The 15,254-nt window shown below is 37.3% G+C and overlaps 1 protein-coding gene across 4 annotated transcripts in view; it reads left to right on the plus strand.

Moving 5' to 3' along the window:
• Nucleotides 1-15,254, plus strand: part of PHKB (phosphorylase kinase regulatory subunit beta) — a 250,538-nt gene that overhangs the window by 81,888 nt on the left and 153,396 nt on the right. For all 4 annotated transcript variants that reach the window (XM_064382997.1, XM_064382996.1, XM_064382998.1 and 1 more), the window contains one exon: nt 3,441-3,556. In XM_064382997.1, the coding sequence (XP_064239067.1) occupies nt 3,441-3,556 (116 nt within the window). The remainder of the gene's footprint in view (nt 1-3,440; nt 3,557-15,254) is intronic.

Genomic DNA, 15,254 nt, shown 5'->3' on the forward strand with positions numbered 1-15,254 from the left:
GGAGTACATAAACCAGAGTGAGGATTGAAATTAATACACAAAATACCCTGACCTTGGAAATGGTTGTGATCTTTATTTTTATATTCTAGCAATGTTGTACTTCCTCAAGAGCCCAGTTCTTACTAAATCATAGTATTATTTGTGTGGGAACTATAAGAAATTTACATTTCTGAGTTCAGAGAAGTTATATAGGTCCACAGTTTCTTATGTGAAGAAACATTTGGAAACAAATATGTTTTAGATTTCAAAACTTGCTGGATTAAAAAAAAGTAATACTGTTTTGATACCTTTTATTATATAATAACCCCAGCATGGCTTAGGGCAGAATCTGCACATTAACATTTTTACAGTAAGACATATACATATTCACACAAAGCAAGAAACATAAGGCAGCTAATCTCATCTCAGTTCTGGGTTTTGCTGACAAATGAGTTAAAAATCAATTGGTTTTCAGAACTTGTGGCATTTAAGAATTGCAAATAAAAGATGGTAGACCTGTGTGTAATTAGAGGTGAGAAAAAAAACCACATGAAACAAAAATTAAGGTCTGTGGTCTTGGCTCTAAGTACAGTGAGAGGAGAAATTAGAGACTTCGCCAAGAAAAGTTTTAATAGGAGCTGAAGGAAGATTCATAGAAAAGTGTTTCATTTGGGAATGAACAAGACTAATAGCCAACCAGCCCAATTAGAACCCAGGTCCCTGTGGGAGGATTGTGTAGTAAATAGAGGCCTGTGGGGACAAGGTGGGAAGATTGTAGAGGGTTTGAATGTCAAATATGAGAATTGTAATACTGTTTGAGGATTCAAGAAACCTTTTTGATCAAAGAAGCAATGTGAAAAATAGCAGACTTTGGAGAATGAATGTGGGGCTAAAAGGAAACATGATGTCGAAAGACAAAATTGCAACAATTCAAAAGCTAATTGACTTTTATTAGTGACTCATGAATTGGTAATGTTTCTTCCAAAGATCTAGCAAAAGGCTTTCCAAAAAGTTATGCTCGAGAGGTTGACTTCATAGGCAGAAAAGGGTTGAAGAAAGCAGAAACAGGGAACAAAAAGCTGATGGGTTGTTTCAAAGTTACTTTCCTTACAGGGTTAAAACAGAGAGGACTTCCTTATGCCAACTCAAAAAACTGGGCCCCTTCTGATTGGTTGCTGTGAATCTCCTGTTTTTTGTTTTGTTTTGTTTGAGAAAACTGGCCCCTTTCAACATTTCACTTGACTATGTGGCACCTAGCATAAGTGACTCCATTCTGGTTTGGTCTGGTCTCTTGTGCCTACTGCAGGAGCTCAGTCCAAATCAATATCCTCTTACAAATTTTATTGAACAGTAATGAAAGTTGAGTTCAAGATTTCTAGACTGAGAGCCTGCAAAATGAGTGGTCTAATGGGAAAAAAAAAAAACAAAAAACCAGAGTTGAAAAGTGCTTCCAGGTGGAAGGGTTTAGAACATGTTGTTTAATGGTAAACTCAAGTGGAAATATTTCATAATTGAGTGTAAAAGCTACAGGTTATAGATACTCAGGATTAGAATGGAAAAATCACTGAATTATAAGCAAGCATTGTAAACATACATGGAAAATCTCTCTCTCTTTTTTTGTTTTTTTAAATTGAGACGGGGCCTTGCTCTGTCACCCAGGCTGGAGTGCAGTAGGACAATCACAGCTCACTGTCCTCAGCCTCCCAGCCTCAAGCAATCATCCCATCTCAGCCTATCAAACAGCTGGTACCACAGACATATGCCACCATGCCCAGCTAATTTTTAAATTTTTTTGTATACACAGGGCCTTGCTATGTTGCCTATGCTGGTCTTGAACTTCTGGGCTCAAGCTAACCACCTGCCTCAGCCTCCCAAAGTGCTAGGATTATAGGCATCCAGCCACAAAGCTTTAAACCTGGAGACCTGGCAAACTATAAAGTATTTTCTGTATGTGTTATAAAATCTAATTAACTTTTAAGACCATGGAATAGCTAATATCATGAAAGTGAGCAGGTTTTTTACACAGGAAGGTTTCCTTTACGGTGTATAGGCAAGGTAGCCCAAGTCAGGTAAACTGAGGGACCCTGACCAATATTCAAAATAAAAACAAGTTTACTGTGGGATGTACTGTCCTGCTTTTGGGTGAAGAGGTCCTAGAATAGGTGCATGTTTTGGAGAAGTCTAGAAATAACACACTCTCTTTTATTTCTATGAGGCCTCAACAGCTGGTTGCTCTTTCCTATGCTGAAATGAGGGAGGTGTTCTCTGCCCTGAGGGCAAATGTTTCTGCTGGGGAGGAGATTGTAGACATCCTGGATTCAGGTGCCCCAGTCATTCATCATTCATGAGATAACCTGGGTAGGCTCATCCCTGGTCAACTTTTTATCACTGTGTTTGTTGACTCTGAGCTTAGAGATTTCTTGGAGGCCCTAGAAAACAAGGAAGCACCATTTTGAGAAGCTGTGGTTTCCTCTGCTTTGATTCTCCACCAGTTCCCTCCCACGTGCTTTCTCTCTTCCTGTAGTTTTTGAAAATTTCTGGTCTACTGACAGAATCTCACCTTGGCTTTCTGTGTTATTGTTTCATTCTTAAAAGTATATACATTGTATTAATTATGTGTGTGTAGGGTGAAGGTGAGACGTGTATTGCCACTTCAGAGGGATTTTGTGTTGAAGGGTAGGCAGATGCATGTATTCAGTTTGCCATATTGAACCTAACATGATGACTACATTTAAAACCCTGTAATCAGAACCTGTAGCCCACAGAAGAAATTGACCTTATTAAAATAAAGGAACTTGTATTAAATAAGAATTCACCATAGTCTTTGCCTTTGTATACTTTTGAAAGTATACATTTTGTCACGTCTGAATTCTTTGCATGGAAGCTCTGACTCCTGGCCCTTTAGTTGTAGCTCACTTCCAACTGTGAGCTTTGAGTTGTAACAGTATACCTATTGCTATACAAAAGGCAGAAGGAAGATTGGATTTCAGTGCTTAAGGTTGACCCAACGTGGAGCTGGCACTTTACAGAACAGAGATATTTTTTAAAAAATCTCTAAAGTTTTAGACTTATTTAACATTTCATGTGGACGTTTTAGATTACACATATTATATCTAGTATAAAAACCATGCTTTATACTTTTCTTAGTGCTCAAGATGTATAATCCTTATAAACAATAATAGATACATTGTTGAAGAATGATAATCGGAGCATTGAGAGGATTTAACTTTTATTTCTATACTGTATAATATTAGGCTCTAACCTTAAGTGAGTTTTATATTAGAAAAAATAAGTATAATAGTATTCATAGTAATGTAATAATCACACAAATTTCAACATATTAAAAAATGTGTTGGGAGGCAAGTATGTATTTGGATTTCAAATGGTATCTAATTATTCTCTTTAGTATCTAAATGTCCTGTTATTGAATATGTCCTTATGTTTCATTTCTTTTATTTTAGGTCTCTTTTATTCAAAACCTTGTATTTTGTGTGGAAAGAGTTTACCGTGTGCCTGACTTTGGTGTCTGGGAAAGAGGAAGCAAATATAATAATGGCAGCACAGAGCTACATTCCAGGTAATTTGCTGATTTCTGAGGGTTTTTTTTTTAATTAAATGTATGGAATTTGAATATGAAGAAATACCAAAGCATTAGATTGGAACTGTGATTTGTATGTTAATTCGAGCAATATTTTTCCTACCTATGATGCAGATGAAAGTCACTTAAAATTAACACATAAGAGCCCACTCTCAGTGCCCGTAAACAGATGCAAGAAAGGAGTAGGTGTCTTTCCCAACCTCCCAAGGTATCAGTACGTGCATATCAACCTTCATCATTAATCCACAGCTTGGCCTTTCTGCTCAACCAAGTCATTTTCTTTTTCCTCTTTGAAATTACCTTATTTGAAATGTCAAGTACATTAAAATTTTCAAACACCGGTTGTATATGCACTGAATATAAAATTTCCTACCATGTTATAGAGCTGATTTTTATCCTGACTACAGATTCTTAGAATGTTCATGTACTTAACATTCCATTGTCATCTGTAAAGTGTGTGATCAGCATCTTGAGCTGTGGTTTAGTGCATTAGAATAAGCAACAATAGCTAATAACTGATGTTAGTAGTTTATGACTTTCTTTTACTCCTTAGGGTTAAGGAAATAACTTTAGTGACTGATTGCACCTTTCCTAAATCCTAATTTTATGCCTAGGAGTTTGTTTTTTTTTTCTTGAGATGGAGTCTCACTCTGCCACCAGGCTGGAGTATAGTGACGCGATCTCATCTCACTGTAACCTCCACCTCCTGGGTTCAAGCGATTCTCCTGCCCTCAGCCTCCCGAGTAGCTGGAACTACAGATATGCGCCACCATGCCCAGCTAAGTTTGTATTTTTTAGTAGAGACGGGATTTCACCACGTTGGCCAAGATGGTCTTGGTCTCTTGACCTTGTGATCCACCCACCTTGGCTTCCCAAAGTGCTGGAATTACTGGTGTGAGCCACCGTGCCCAGCTGAGGTCATATTTTAATAACAAAATAATATAGTTCAATAAGGCCTATCCATGTTGCTCTAAAAGATGTAAGAATTTAAGCTGAAAGTTATCACTGTAGGCCAGTTTGGATTACTGAGACTTAAATGAAGTAAAGAAACTGTCTAGAAAACACTGGTTAAGAGGAATCCAAAGTGCTCTATATTTTTGGATAGAAAGACTGATCACACACAAAAATAAGTTGATAAAAGGTATTTAGTAAACTAAAAACTGACTCCAGATCACTAGCTGTTATGTGATCTCAGCAAGTTATGTGACCTCTTTATGCTTCAGTTTTCTCATCTGTAAAATAAAGATAATAATTTCTACGTTATGTCATTGTTGTAATAATTATTTCCATTGTTGTAACAATTGTTGTCATTGTTGTAATAATATATATAAAGCATTTGAATGCCTAGCATAAGAACTAGAATGCTAGTGTACTTACACATTTAAGAACGTTTTAATAAGCATTTAAATTAAAAGGACTTTCAGATTAATCCTACTTAACTAACATGCAAACCTTTTTCTATAGGTTTTATGATTCATATGAGGAATTTTTACAATATAGACCAGAATAGTATCAATCAATGAAAAAGTCAGTGAAGTAGAGGAATAATTTGTGGTGAAGCTCATATCAAACATTAAACAGATTCTGGCAAATACTAAAATTAGAAAGATGATGTTATAATTCAGCCCTCATCCAAATTAATTTCTCAACATTCCAGATTATCACTCAAATTATAAGAAAGTGGATCTGATTAGATAAGATGATTTTTAAAATTTACCTTTTCAGTACTTACGAATATCAGATCTCTTCCTTGTTTTTTAATAACCATTTAATATATGTCAGTCTGATCCCATTGCCATTATTTTCGGCATAAAATATTTGGACTAGAAGTTTTTCTGTTTATAAAAGCTGTAGTAGGCCAGGCATCGTGGCTCACGCCTGTAATCCCAGCACTTTGGGAGGCTGAGGTGGGCGGATCACCTGAGGCTGGGAGTTTGAGACCAGCCTGACCAACATGGTGACACCCCATCTCTACCAAAAAAAAAAAAAATAGAAAATTACCTGGGTGTGGTGGCATGTGCCTTTAATCTCAGCTACTTGGGAGGCTGAGGCAGGAGAATCTCTTGAACCTGGGAGGTGGAGGTTGCAGTGAGCTGAGATTGCGCCACTGCACTCCAGCCTGGGTGATAGAGTGAGAATCCATCTCAAAAAAAAAAAAAAAAACCGTAGTAGAAGGTAAGGGTGTTAGAAGGTCCCTGATGACAAAACAGGCTCCAGCTTCTATTCCTATAACTGAGGTGCCAGTCTTTAAATTGATTCATTAAGGTTTTTATTTCAAGGCTTGGAAAATCATTATGTGATGTTCTTTGCCATCTTTTGCATGCAAAATTAATCTTAATTGTAGTAGGCCGATTTTGTTCAAATAGATGAGAGATGAAGTTTGTCATTTAGGTTTGGATGATGGATTTTATACATTTGACATTGATCCTCTAATTGTCCATGGTATAACACTTTACAATTCCCAAAAAGAACTTTAAACTTATTTTTTTATTTGAATGTTTCCCAGGTCAGGTCTGCTTTGAATTTATCATCTCTGATGCCCAAAGGATACATTTTGAAACTGCAAGAGAATTGAGCTCCAGGTGCTCACAGATGCAGTGATAGCTGTGGTAGTGGGGGGCCAGTATCTTTCTGTGCTTAGGGCTGTGTAGTGGAATATAGAGCTGCTACTTGCCTGGGATCAAGTCACAGCTTTTTAGTCTGTCTCTGCTATAGGATACCCCACAACTATTTGGGATTAATTGGATCTATTATTTACTGCTTAATGCAGTATCCTTGTTATATCCTGAAGCTGTCCCCATAATTTCAAACAGTTTGAATTAATTCATAGTAATACTTGCTATAGGACTTACACTTCCCTTTGTAGTCTGACAATTTCTCTGCCACTATCCTCTGTCTCTGTGTTATACAGTCATCTGTAACAGGAGTTAGAGAGAGAACAGAGCATAATCTGAGTGTTACCTTGGTGTTCACTAGGTAACCTCAGCTGAAGTGACTGGCTCTTTCTTTCCTTGCCACATTGAGTACATCCCTTCTAAGTTGCACCTTGTTATCAAAGAAGATTTCTACCCCAGGGCCCCAGAAGATGCACATGTACTCTTCTGAGATCAGAGGATATCTCTTCAGCATCCGTGCTCAGCTGTCCTTTAATAATTGCAATCTGTGACACTGAACAGTTTTGGAACATCACTGGGGTGTTTTATATAGGAGGAAACAAAAGTTTAGAAGATTTTGGGGTCCCCCTACACCTTACATCATACAACTCAGTGGGTGGTAGAACCAGAACTGGATTCCATGACATTGGCCCACAAGTCCAAAATCATTTTTACTATGTCACATTGTATTTTAAAGTCATAAAAAGTTTTTCTGAAGTTTGAAAGTACTGCAGGGTGTAAACGATCTATAAAATTGTGGTAAATTTCAAGGATATCAGAGTTTAGTAATCAGTACAGCTTTATTTGGCTTACTGCTTTGGTGAGACCCTTTTCGATCTCCCATTTCAACCCTAGGTTGGCTGGTACCCTTTTAGTCCAAATCCTTGAATCGTTTAGTATTTCTTAGATAAACCCCAGAATTTTTTATAAATAATACTCTCCTTACATTGATCAAAACCACATTCTAGCAGCAGCCTCACCCTTTCCAGGGCTTTAATAAAAGGGTTTATTATTGCTCTAATCTCACTATGACTCTCTTGAAATGTTTCCTAAGTAACCAGTCCCTCTTCTTCTGAGTTTTCCGTTTGCTTTTCCTCAAACAACATGCCCCTTTCGATTTCTCCTAAGGTGTCTGCAGCCTATATTGGATACTGTTCTTTCCTCCTGTTAAGTTTCTAAGTCTTTTAATAGATGCCCATAATTTTTTAATCCTATATTATTATATTTAATTACATTTTCCTCCATATATCATTTTGGTACCTATTTATTATAGCAGTAATTCTTAATCTCCAGAGTTACATATCAAAGAAGTCTTCTCAGCCTCTCCAAGTTTAATTCAAATATTTTAATCTTTAAATTTCTCCCTCTTCATTAACGTAAGGATATTTCTACTCCTTGGGGCTACCTTTAAACCTGAACCTGTGTTTTGAAGAAGAGATGAGTCTTTGCTTCAAAATGTGAATTGGATTCCAAGCCCTAATTTTGAATTTTTTTGGCTATAGAGAAACAAAAAGGAAGACTGTACTTAATAATTTACTAATGTGCATATGTGTCCAAATGTAGAGAAATTAACTCCTAAGTAGAACTTTATGTTTGACAACATAATTTCCTGTTTCACTTTGTTAAGTCTTCTGTTTGTGATATATAGAGGACAGTAGAAGCTAAAGGAATTGAAATCTGATTGTTTTTAGCTTTCTAAAATAGTTTTATGTTCTATTCTCTTGGCTTTTCTAATAAAGAAAGCCATCACTAAAATAATCAGATAAGTAACCATCATAGCACCACTTTACTCAGTTTAAGAGGCTTTCAGTGACCCTTTTATTCCTTATGGTGCTTATTACTTAAAGTAACTACTCAGTCTTCTTTAGTCATTTTTGGTATTTTCATCATTGGACTATGATAGAAGCTACTGTCTATCCATTCTGCTTCATTTTATGTGTCTTTGCCATACTGAACAATTCACGAATATTTGTTGAAACCATAGTACTGTGAAGTTATTTTTCTACTGGGAAATATGATTGGGTAACTTGGAGTTAAAATAGTGTTAATGAGCAGAAGATTGTGAATTTAGTTCTCATGCCTGCCAGTTACTTTTGTGGATTCCATGGTAGGTGTGAAATTAACTAGTCAGACCTATCTTTCCCATAAAAGCGTTGATTTATGCAAGAAATCACTATCTCTCAAGCAAATGTTGCTTTATTTTAGCTTTTTTAGTGAATATTAGAATAAAGATGTTAAAGAACCATTTTTCAAGAATCAAATCAGTTAATGTTCTATTGATATTAGTCATCTAATATTAATATGTTCAATAGCTGATAATAGAATAATTTAGTTCCCTGAGAGTATCTTGTACCATTATAATATTTTAAAATTCTTAGAACAACATATATTGCCAACAACACAAATTGCCATTAACATGTAAGATCACGTTATGATTTTGTTTGGGTTTCTAAATAGCTTGCTGTTGCCAGAGATTTGAATAACTAGTGGAGAATAAATTAAAATATTTGTGAATTTTACTCTAGTTCAGGTACAGTATTTGTTTGTTTTTTGTTTGCTCTTTGTTTGCTTTTTTCTTTTTGATTTTTGTTTTTTTTTGAGACAGAACCTCGCTCTGTCACTCAGACTGGAGTGCAGTGGTGCAATCTTGGCTCACTGCAACTTCTGCCCCTAAGTTCAAGCAAGTCTCCTGCCTCAGCCTCCCTAGCAGCTGGGATTACAGGCATGTGGTACCACACCTGACTAGTTTTTGTGTTTTTAGTAGAGACAGGATTTCGCCATGTTGGCCAGGCTGGTCTTGAACTCCTGACCTCACGTGATCCACCTACTTTGGCCTCCCAAAGTGCTGGAATTACAGGCATGAGCCACCTTGCCCGGTCTTGTTTCTTTTATAATGCCACATTGAAATGACAATTTCCAAATTCATCCCATAGCTGTTTTTTTTTGTACCATTAAATAGAACCTTGGGCTGGCTACATTGTGTTTCTAAGTACTGAATTTCATATGTGTTTGCCTTTTGAATGAGTCATTTTCTCTTTACATTTCAAAATACTATAAATATTTAATAAAATATGTACCTCACACTGTAGGAGGAAGTTTTCTGGTATTACTGGATTAGATGAATATAAGTGTTTGCGCATTACGGGTTTAAGGGAGCTCCTGGGTCATCAGGAACACATTCTCAAGGAAGAAAACCAGTTAGCAATGCATGTTTTTACACAAACAGTCCAAGTATACAACCCCAAGTAGCTTTTCTAACCCTTAGGGTCTAAGGCTCTAAAATTCTTGTTCAGATACTATGGTCATTTTGTTACTGTTTTACAGTAGGCAAAATTATGTTTGGCCTAATTGTTCTGGGTACATGATAGTTTGGAATCCGACTTAGGTTTTCTTCTAGTTACCTGTTGTTGCAAATAAACCCAAACTTAGAGGCATAAAACAACAACAATCTTTTATTATTATTGTCTTACATTAATATTTATTATTAAGATAGTGGACTGAGTTAAGCTCGGCAGTTTGTGCTCAGGGTCCCTAATGTATTTGTCATCATTGTGACTGGGGCTGGGGTTATCTTGAAGGCTTTTTCACTCAGGTATCTGAGTGTTGGCTAATAACTTGGCAGGACCTGTCCACTGGAAGGCCTATGTGAAGTTTTTCCATATGGGCTTCCTCACAGCATGGTGGCTGGGTTCCAAGGCCCAGACCCAAGGCAGATAGTTAAGTGGGAGCTGAGAAGTCATGCAGTGTAAATTCCACTGCATGCTATTTGTTAGAGTTACCAAGACCAGGCCATATTCTAATAGTGGATATTGGACTTCACCTCTTGATGGGGAGGATTGTCAAAGAACTTGGAGACATGCTTTAAACCACCACAGGGGCCGGGCGCGGTGGCTTACACCTGTAATCCCAGCACTTTGGTAGGCCAAGGCAGGTGGATCACGAGGTCAAGAGATCGAGACCATCCTGGCTAACATAGTGAAACCCCGTCTCTACTAAAAAATACAAAAATTAGCTGGGTGTGGTGGCACATGCCTGTAGTCCCAGCTACTCAGGAGTCTGGGGCGGGAGAATCACTTGAACCCTGGAGGCGGAGGTTACAGTGAACCAAGATTGCACCACTGCATTCCAGCCTGGCAACAGAGCGAGACTCCATCTCAAAAAAACAAAACTAAACTAAACAAAAAAACACCATAGGTCCTTCACTTGGATTTTATTCCATTAGGTTCCAGCCCTTGTTATTTCTCTCTAAAATAACTTGGGACCTGCAAAGAGCCTCCTGCTGTTAGTATGCTAGCAGTACCACATGAATTGTCACAAAATGTGTTTAACTTGTGGAAGCATCAAGTACTTCCTTCACTGGCAGAGAACCTTCACTAGCAGTGATATGTTAAGCTACAGATTAGAGTCATTAGGGTAGTATCTGAAATCCAGGTTATTGGCTCAATCGTTCTTGAAAATCAGGGTAAATTGGTCAGCATAGATTCTAGTAGGGTACAAAGGTTTCACCAAAGTCCAGGAGTAAGGATGGATTTTAAAACCACTTACGCTTCTCAGGGCTTGTTTCCTCATCGTAAAAGTAGAAGGGATTCTAGGGGGCTAGGGGAAGGGTAGTATTAGGAGAAATACCTAATATAGATGATGGGTTGATGGGTGCAGCAAACCACCATGGCATGAGGATACCTATGTAACAAACCTGCACGTTCTACACATGATGTATCCCAGAACTTAAAGAAGAAAGAAAGAAAGAGAGAGAGAGAGAAAGAAAGAAAAAAGGAAGAAAGAAAAAGGAAGGAAGGAAGAAGGGAGAGAGGGAGGGAGAGAAGGAAAGAAGGAAGGAAGGAAAGGAAGGAAAGAAGGAGAAGAGATTAACAAAAGGAGTGTAAGACTTTTGCAGGTTCTTGTACTTGTACATTGAAAACTACAAAGAAATGTTTAAAGATATTAAAGAAGACCTAAATAAATGGAAAGACATCTGTGTTTATGTAATCTATGTAAAAAATCCAACTATCTTTTTGCAGAAATTGACAAGCTGATTCTAAAATTCACATGGAAGGGGAACCAGATTAGTCAAATGTGCAAAGACAATTTGAGGGAAAGGATAGTTGTCAACAAATAGTGCTGGGATATGTATGTGTACATGAAAACCAATGAATCTGGACCCCTATTTCACTCCATATACAAAATTTAATATGAAATAGATCAAAGACCTATACGTAAGAGTTAAAACTATAAAATTCTTTTTTACTCTGAAAATATATACACTTATTTTTTATCAATTTAAAAGTAATAATACAATATAATACAGATGGAAAGATAGAAGATGTATTTTGTGGGAAGATTTTTTTCAAATATGTATTTATAGGATAAGGATAAGGAAAAGGAAATAGGATGAGCTGGGATGTTGGAAGGTGCTCATTCAGTGATCAACTAAAAACAAGGGATTTAAAAACATGATCCACGGTGGTTGTCTTAGTTTAGGGTGCCACATGTTCTTTCTTTTGCCAAGAAATTTACTTATTTTTGGAAAGAACCTGAGGATTTAATCCAAATTCAGCAAAATCCTGCAAGCATTTTGGGAAAATTGTTCTCAGTGGAATACTGTAGGAAATGAAAGAAAAGGAAGAGTTAAATGTGACTATGGACATTTGAATCTTCAGTAACTTGAAAAACAGTGGACAGGTACCTGGGTGAACCCATTCCAGATGGGCCTGGGCATCATTCTACAATTGTGATTTTCTTGTCAACCACCATGACTCTTACGGGCTTGGATTAGAGAGGTTCCTCTGTTTTTACTAACACCTTCTGGCTATTACCACAACTCTTTTGAGTTCTTTCACAGAAGGAAGTGATGTCTTTTCCAAATATCATGAGGCAGTTTTCAATGAGAAATTATATAAGAGAAACCTTTTTTGTGAATTCTATTTTTTAAAATCAGAGTCATCACACTGGACTTTTTGTGAATTCATTTTCTAGTTTTGAGCTGCAGGGAGTAGATAGTTGAAGAATGCTTGGGGCTATACATGCCGATAAATTATAAGCTATTGTCTGATTGGATGAGGAATGTTCAGTGTGTACATTTTAAAAAGGTATCTCAAGAGAACTACATTGGCTTTTGGCAGCTGGTCTAAAAGCCTCTGGATTGCAATTATTTTCTCCTCTTCATTCCCTTCATCAATACACCAAGCCATTCATCATAGAGATTGGATAAAAATATACTTCCTTGGATATTTCGAAGAAAATCCTTTAAGATACATGTTTCCAGAAGAATGGACTCATTGTCCAAGTTTACTTTATCTCCAGAATTTAGTTTCTCCTTTAGGGCTTGATATGATTTTATATTGGCCGATTTTCTGAAGATACCCTCTATTGAGTGGCCCTTTTTGGTTAATTTAAAAAGGCATATCCAGAGAGGGGTAGGTAAGTTGTCATTCTCACAAGCATGTGAGAGAACCTCCAGAGAGCTGGCCTGGCTTTCGGGCTGGTAGAGTCATGCACAGGTTGTCCTGGCAAGTGTTAGAGCCCTGCCAAAAGAAGGACTCCTGAAAGGTGGAAGGAGAGATGGAGTTCCCTGTCCCTGTGGCAGGAGCATAGTGGCTTGAAGATGGCTCATTTTAATTCCGTAGGAATGCTCATGCCTAATGAGTTGACAGGGGCCCTCTTTCATGCCAGAGGTGACCCACAGCTGGTAATCTTCTTCAGAACCCAAAAGGTGGCCACGAAGTTCATCATGGGCCAGCTCAAGGGAAAGGACCTCCCAGTAGAGATGTGGCCATTCCCCACTTTGTCCACCTAACTGGCTGTCCACAGATTGTTCAATAGTATTTTATTTTTTATCTTAAAGGACTTCCTGCAGTTGGTAGCCACAAGTAACAAATTGCTGAACAAAACAGATGCAGCTCCTGCCTCCTCCAGCCTCTTTTGAGTTGAGAATCAGCAGGGTGAGATCAACAGCCTTCAATGATGTGGTTTTGTCATTGTGTGTGTCCATCTTGGAAAAAAGTACTTTGCGTTAGTTAAAAATACATTATTGGTTAAAAATGCTAACAGTCATCTGAGCCTTCCATGACTTATAAACTTCTTGCTGATGGACGGTCTTGCCACAGTCTTGATGGCTGCTGACTGCTCAGGCTGGTAGTTGCTGAAGATTGGAATGGCTGTGACTGTTTCTCAAAATAAGATAGCAATGAAGTTTGCAACATTGATTGACTCTTCCTTTCACAATAGATTTCTCTGTAACACATGATGCTGTTTGATAGCATTTTACCCACATTAGAACTTCTCTCAAAATCGGAGCCAATCCTCTCAAACCTTGTCACTGCTTTATCAGCTAAGTATATGAAGTATTCTAAATCCTTTGTTGTCAACTCAACAACATTCACAGCTCTTTACCAGCAGTAATTTCATCTCAAGAATCACTTTCGTTGCTATCCATAAGAATTAACTCCTCATCCATTCAAGTTTGATCATGTGATTACAGCAATGTAGTCCCATCTTCAGGCTCCACTTCTAATTCTAGTTCTCTTGCTATTTCCACCACATCTGCTCTTATTTCTTCCATTGAAGTCTTGAACTTGTCATACTTATCCATGACAGTTGGAATCAGCTCCTTCCAAACTCCTGTTAATGTTGATATTCTGACCTCCTCTCATGAATCTTGAATGTTCTTTGTGGCATCTAGAATAAGTCCTTCCCAGATTTTCAATTTACTTTGCTCAAATCCATCAGAGGAATCATTATCTATGGCAGCTGTCACCTTGCAACACATTTCTTAAATAATAAGACTTGAAAGTAAAATTACTCCTTGATCCATGGACTACAAAATGGATATTGTGTTAGCAGAAATGAAAACATTAATCTTGTGCATCTGTTAGAGCTTTTGGGTGACCAGGTATATTGACAATAGTGATAATATTTTCAAGGGAATCATTTTTTCTGAGCATTAGGTCTTACCAGTGAGCTTAAAGTATTCAGTAAACCATGTTGTAAACAGATGTGCTGTCTTTCAGACTTTGTTGTTCCATTTCTAGAACATAGAGTTGGTTTAACATTCTTTTTTAATATTTGAACCCTACTTTCTTTTTTTTCTTTTTCCTTTTTTAAATTTTATTTCTATTTAGGGATACAAATGATTTTTGGTTACATGGATGAATTGTATAGAGGGAAGCCTGGGCTTTATTCACCCAAATAAAGTGCATTTAACTCAGTAGGTAATTATTTATCCCTCAACCCCCTCCCACCCTCCTGCCTTCTGAGCCTCCAGTGTCCACTATACCAGTCTGCATGCCTTTGTGTACCCATAGTTTAGCTCCCACTTGTAAGGGAGAACGTGTGGTATTTGGTTTGTTGTTCCTGAGATACTTCACTTAGGATAAGGCCCCCAGTTGCATTCAAGTTGCTGCAAAAGATGTGATTGCATTTTTTTTTTTTTTGCTGGATAGCACTCCATGGTGTGTGTGTGTGTGTGTCTGTGTGTGCATATATATATATATATATATATATATATATATATATATCACATTTTTAATCCACTTATGGGTTCATAGGCACTTAAATTGAGTCCATAATCTTTATAATTTTGAATTGTGCTATGATAAACATATACATTCAGTATCTTTTATATGATGAGTTTTTTCCCTTTGAGTAGATACCCAGTAGTAGGATTGCTGGATCGAATGGTAGATCTACTTTTAGTTCTTTGAGAAATCTCCATACTGTCTTTCATAAATATTGTACTAACTTACATTCCCATTAGTAGTGTATAAGTGTTCCCTTTACACGGCATCCACACCAACATCTATTGTTTTTTGAGGTTTGAATAATGGCCATTCTGGCTAGGGTAAGGAGGTCTCTCACTGTGGTTTTAATATGCATTTCCCTGATGATTGTGACATTAGTGACATTTTTTCATGTTGGTTGGCCATTTGTATATCTTTTGAGAAATGTCTGTTCTGGTCATTGGCCCACTTTTTAATGGGATTGTTTTTTTCTTGCTGATTTGCTTGAGTTCCTTGTGGACTCTGGTT

This window comes from Aotus nancymaae, unplaced genomic scaffold, assembly GCF_030222135.1.
Source record: "Aotus nancymaae isolate 86718 unplaced genomic scaffold, 86718_ANA_hifiasm-v0.15.2.pri h1tg000030l, whole genome shotgun sequence".
NCBI lineage: Eukaryota > Metazoa > Chordata > Mammalia > Primates > Aotidae > Aotus > Aotus nancymaae.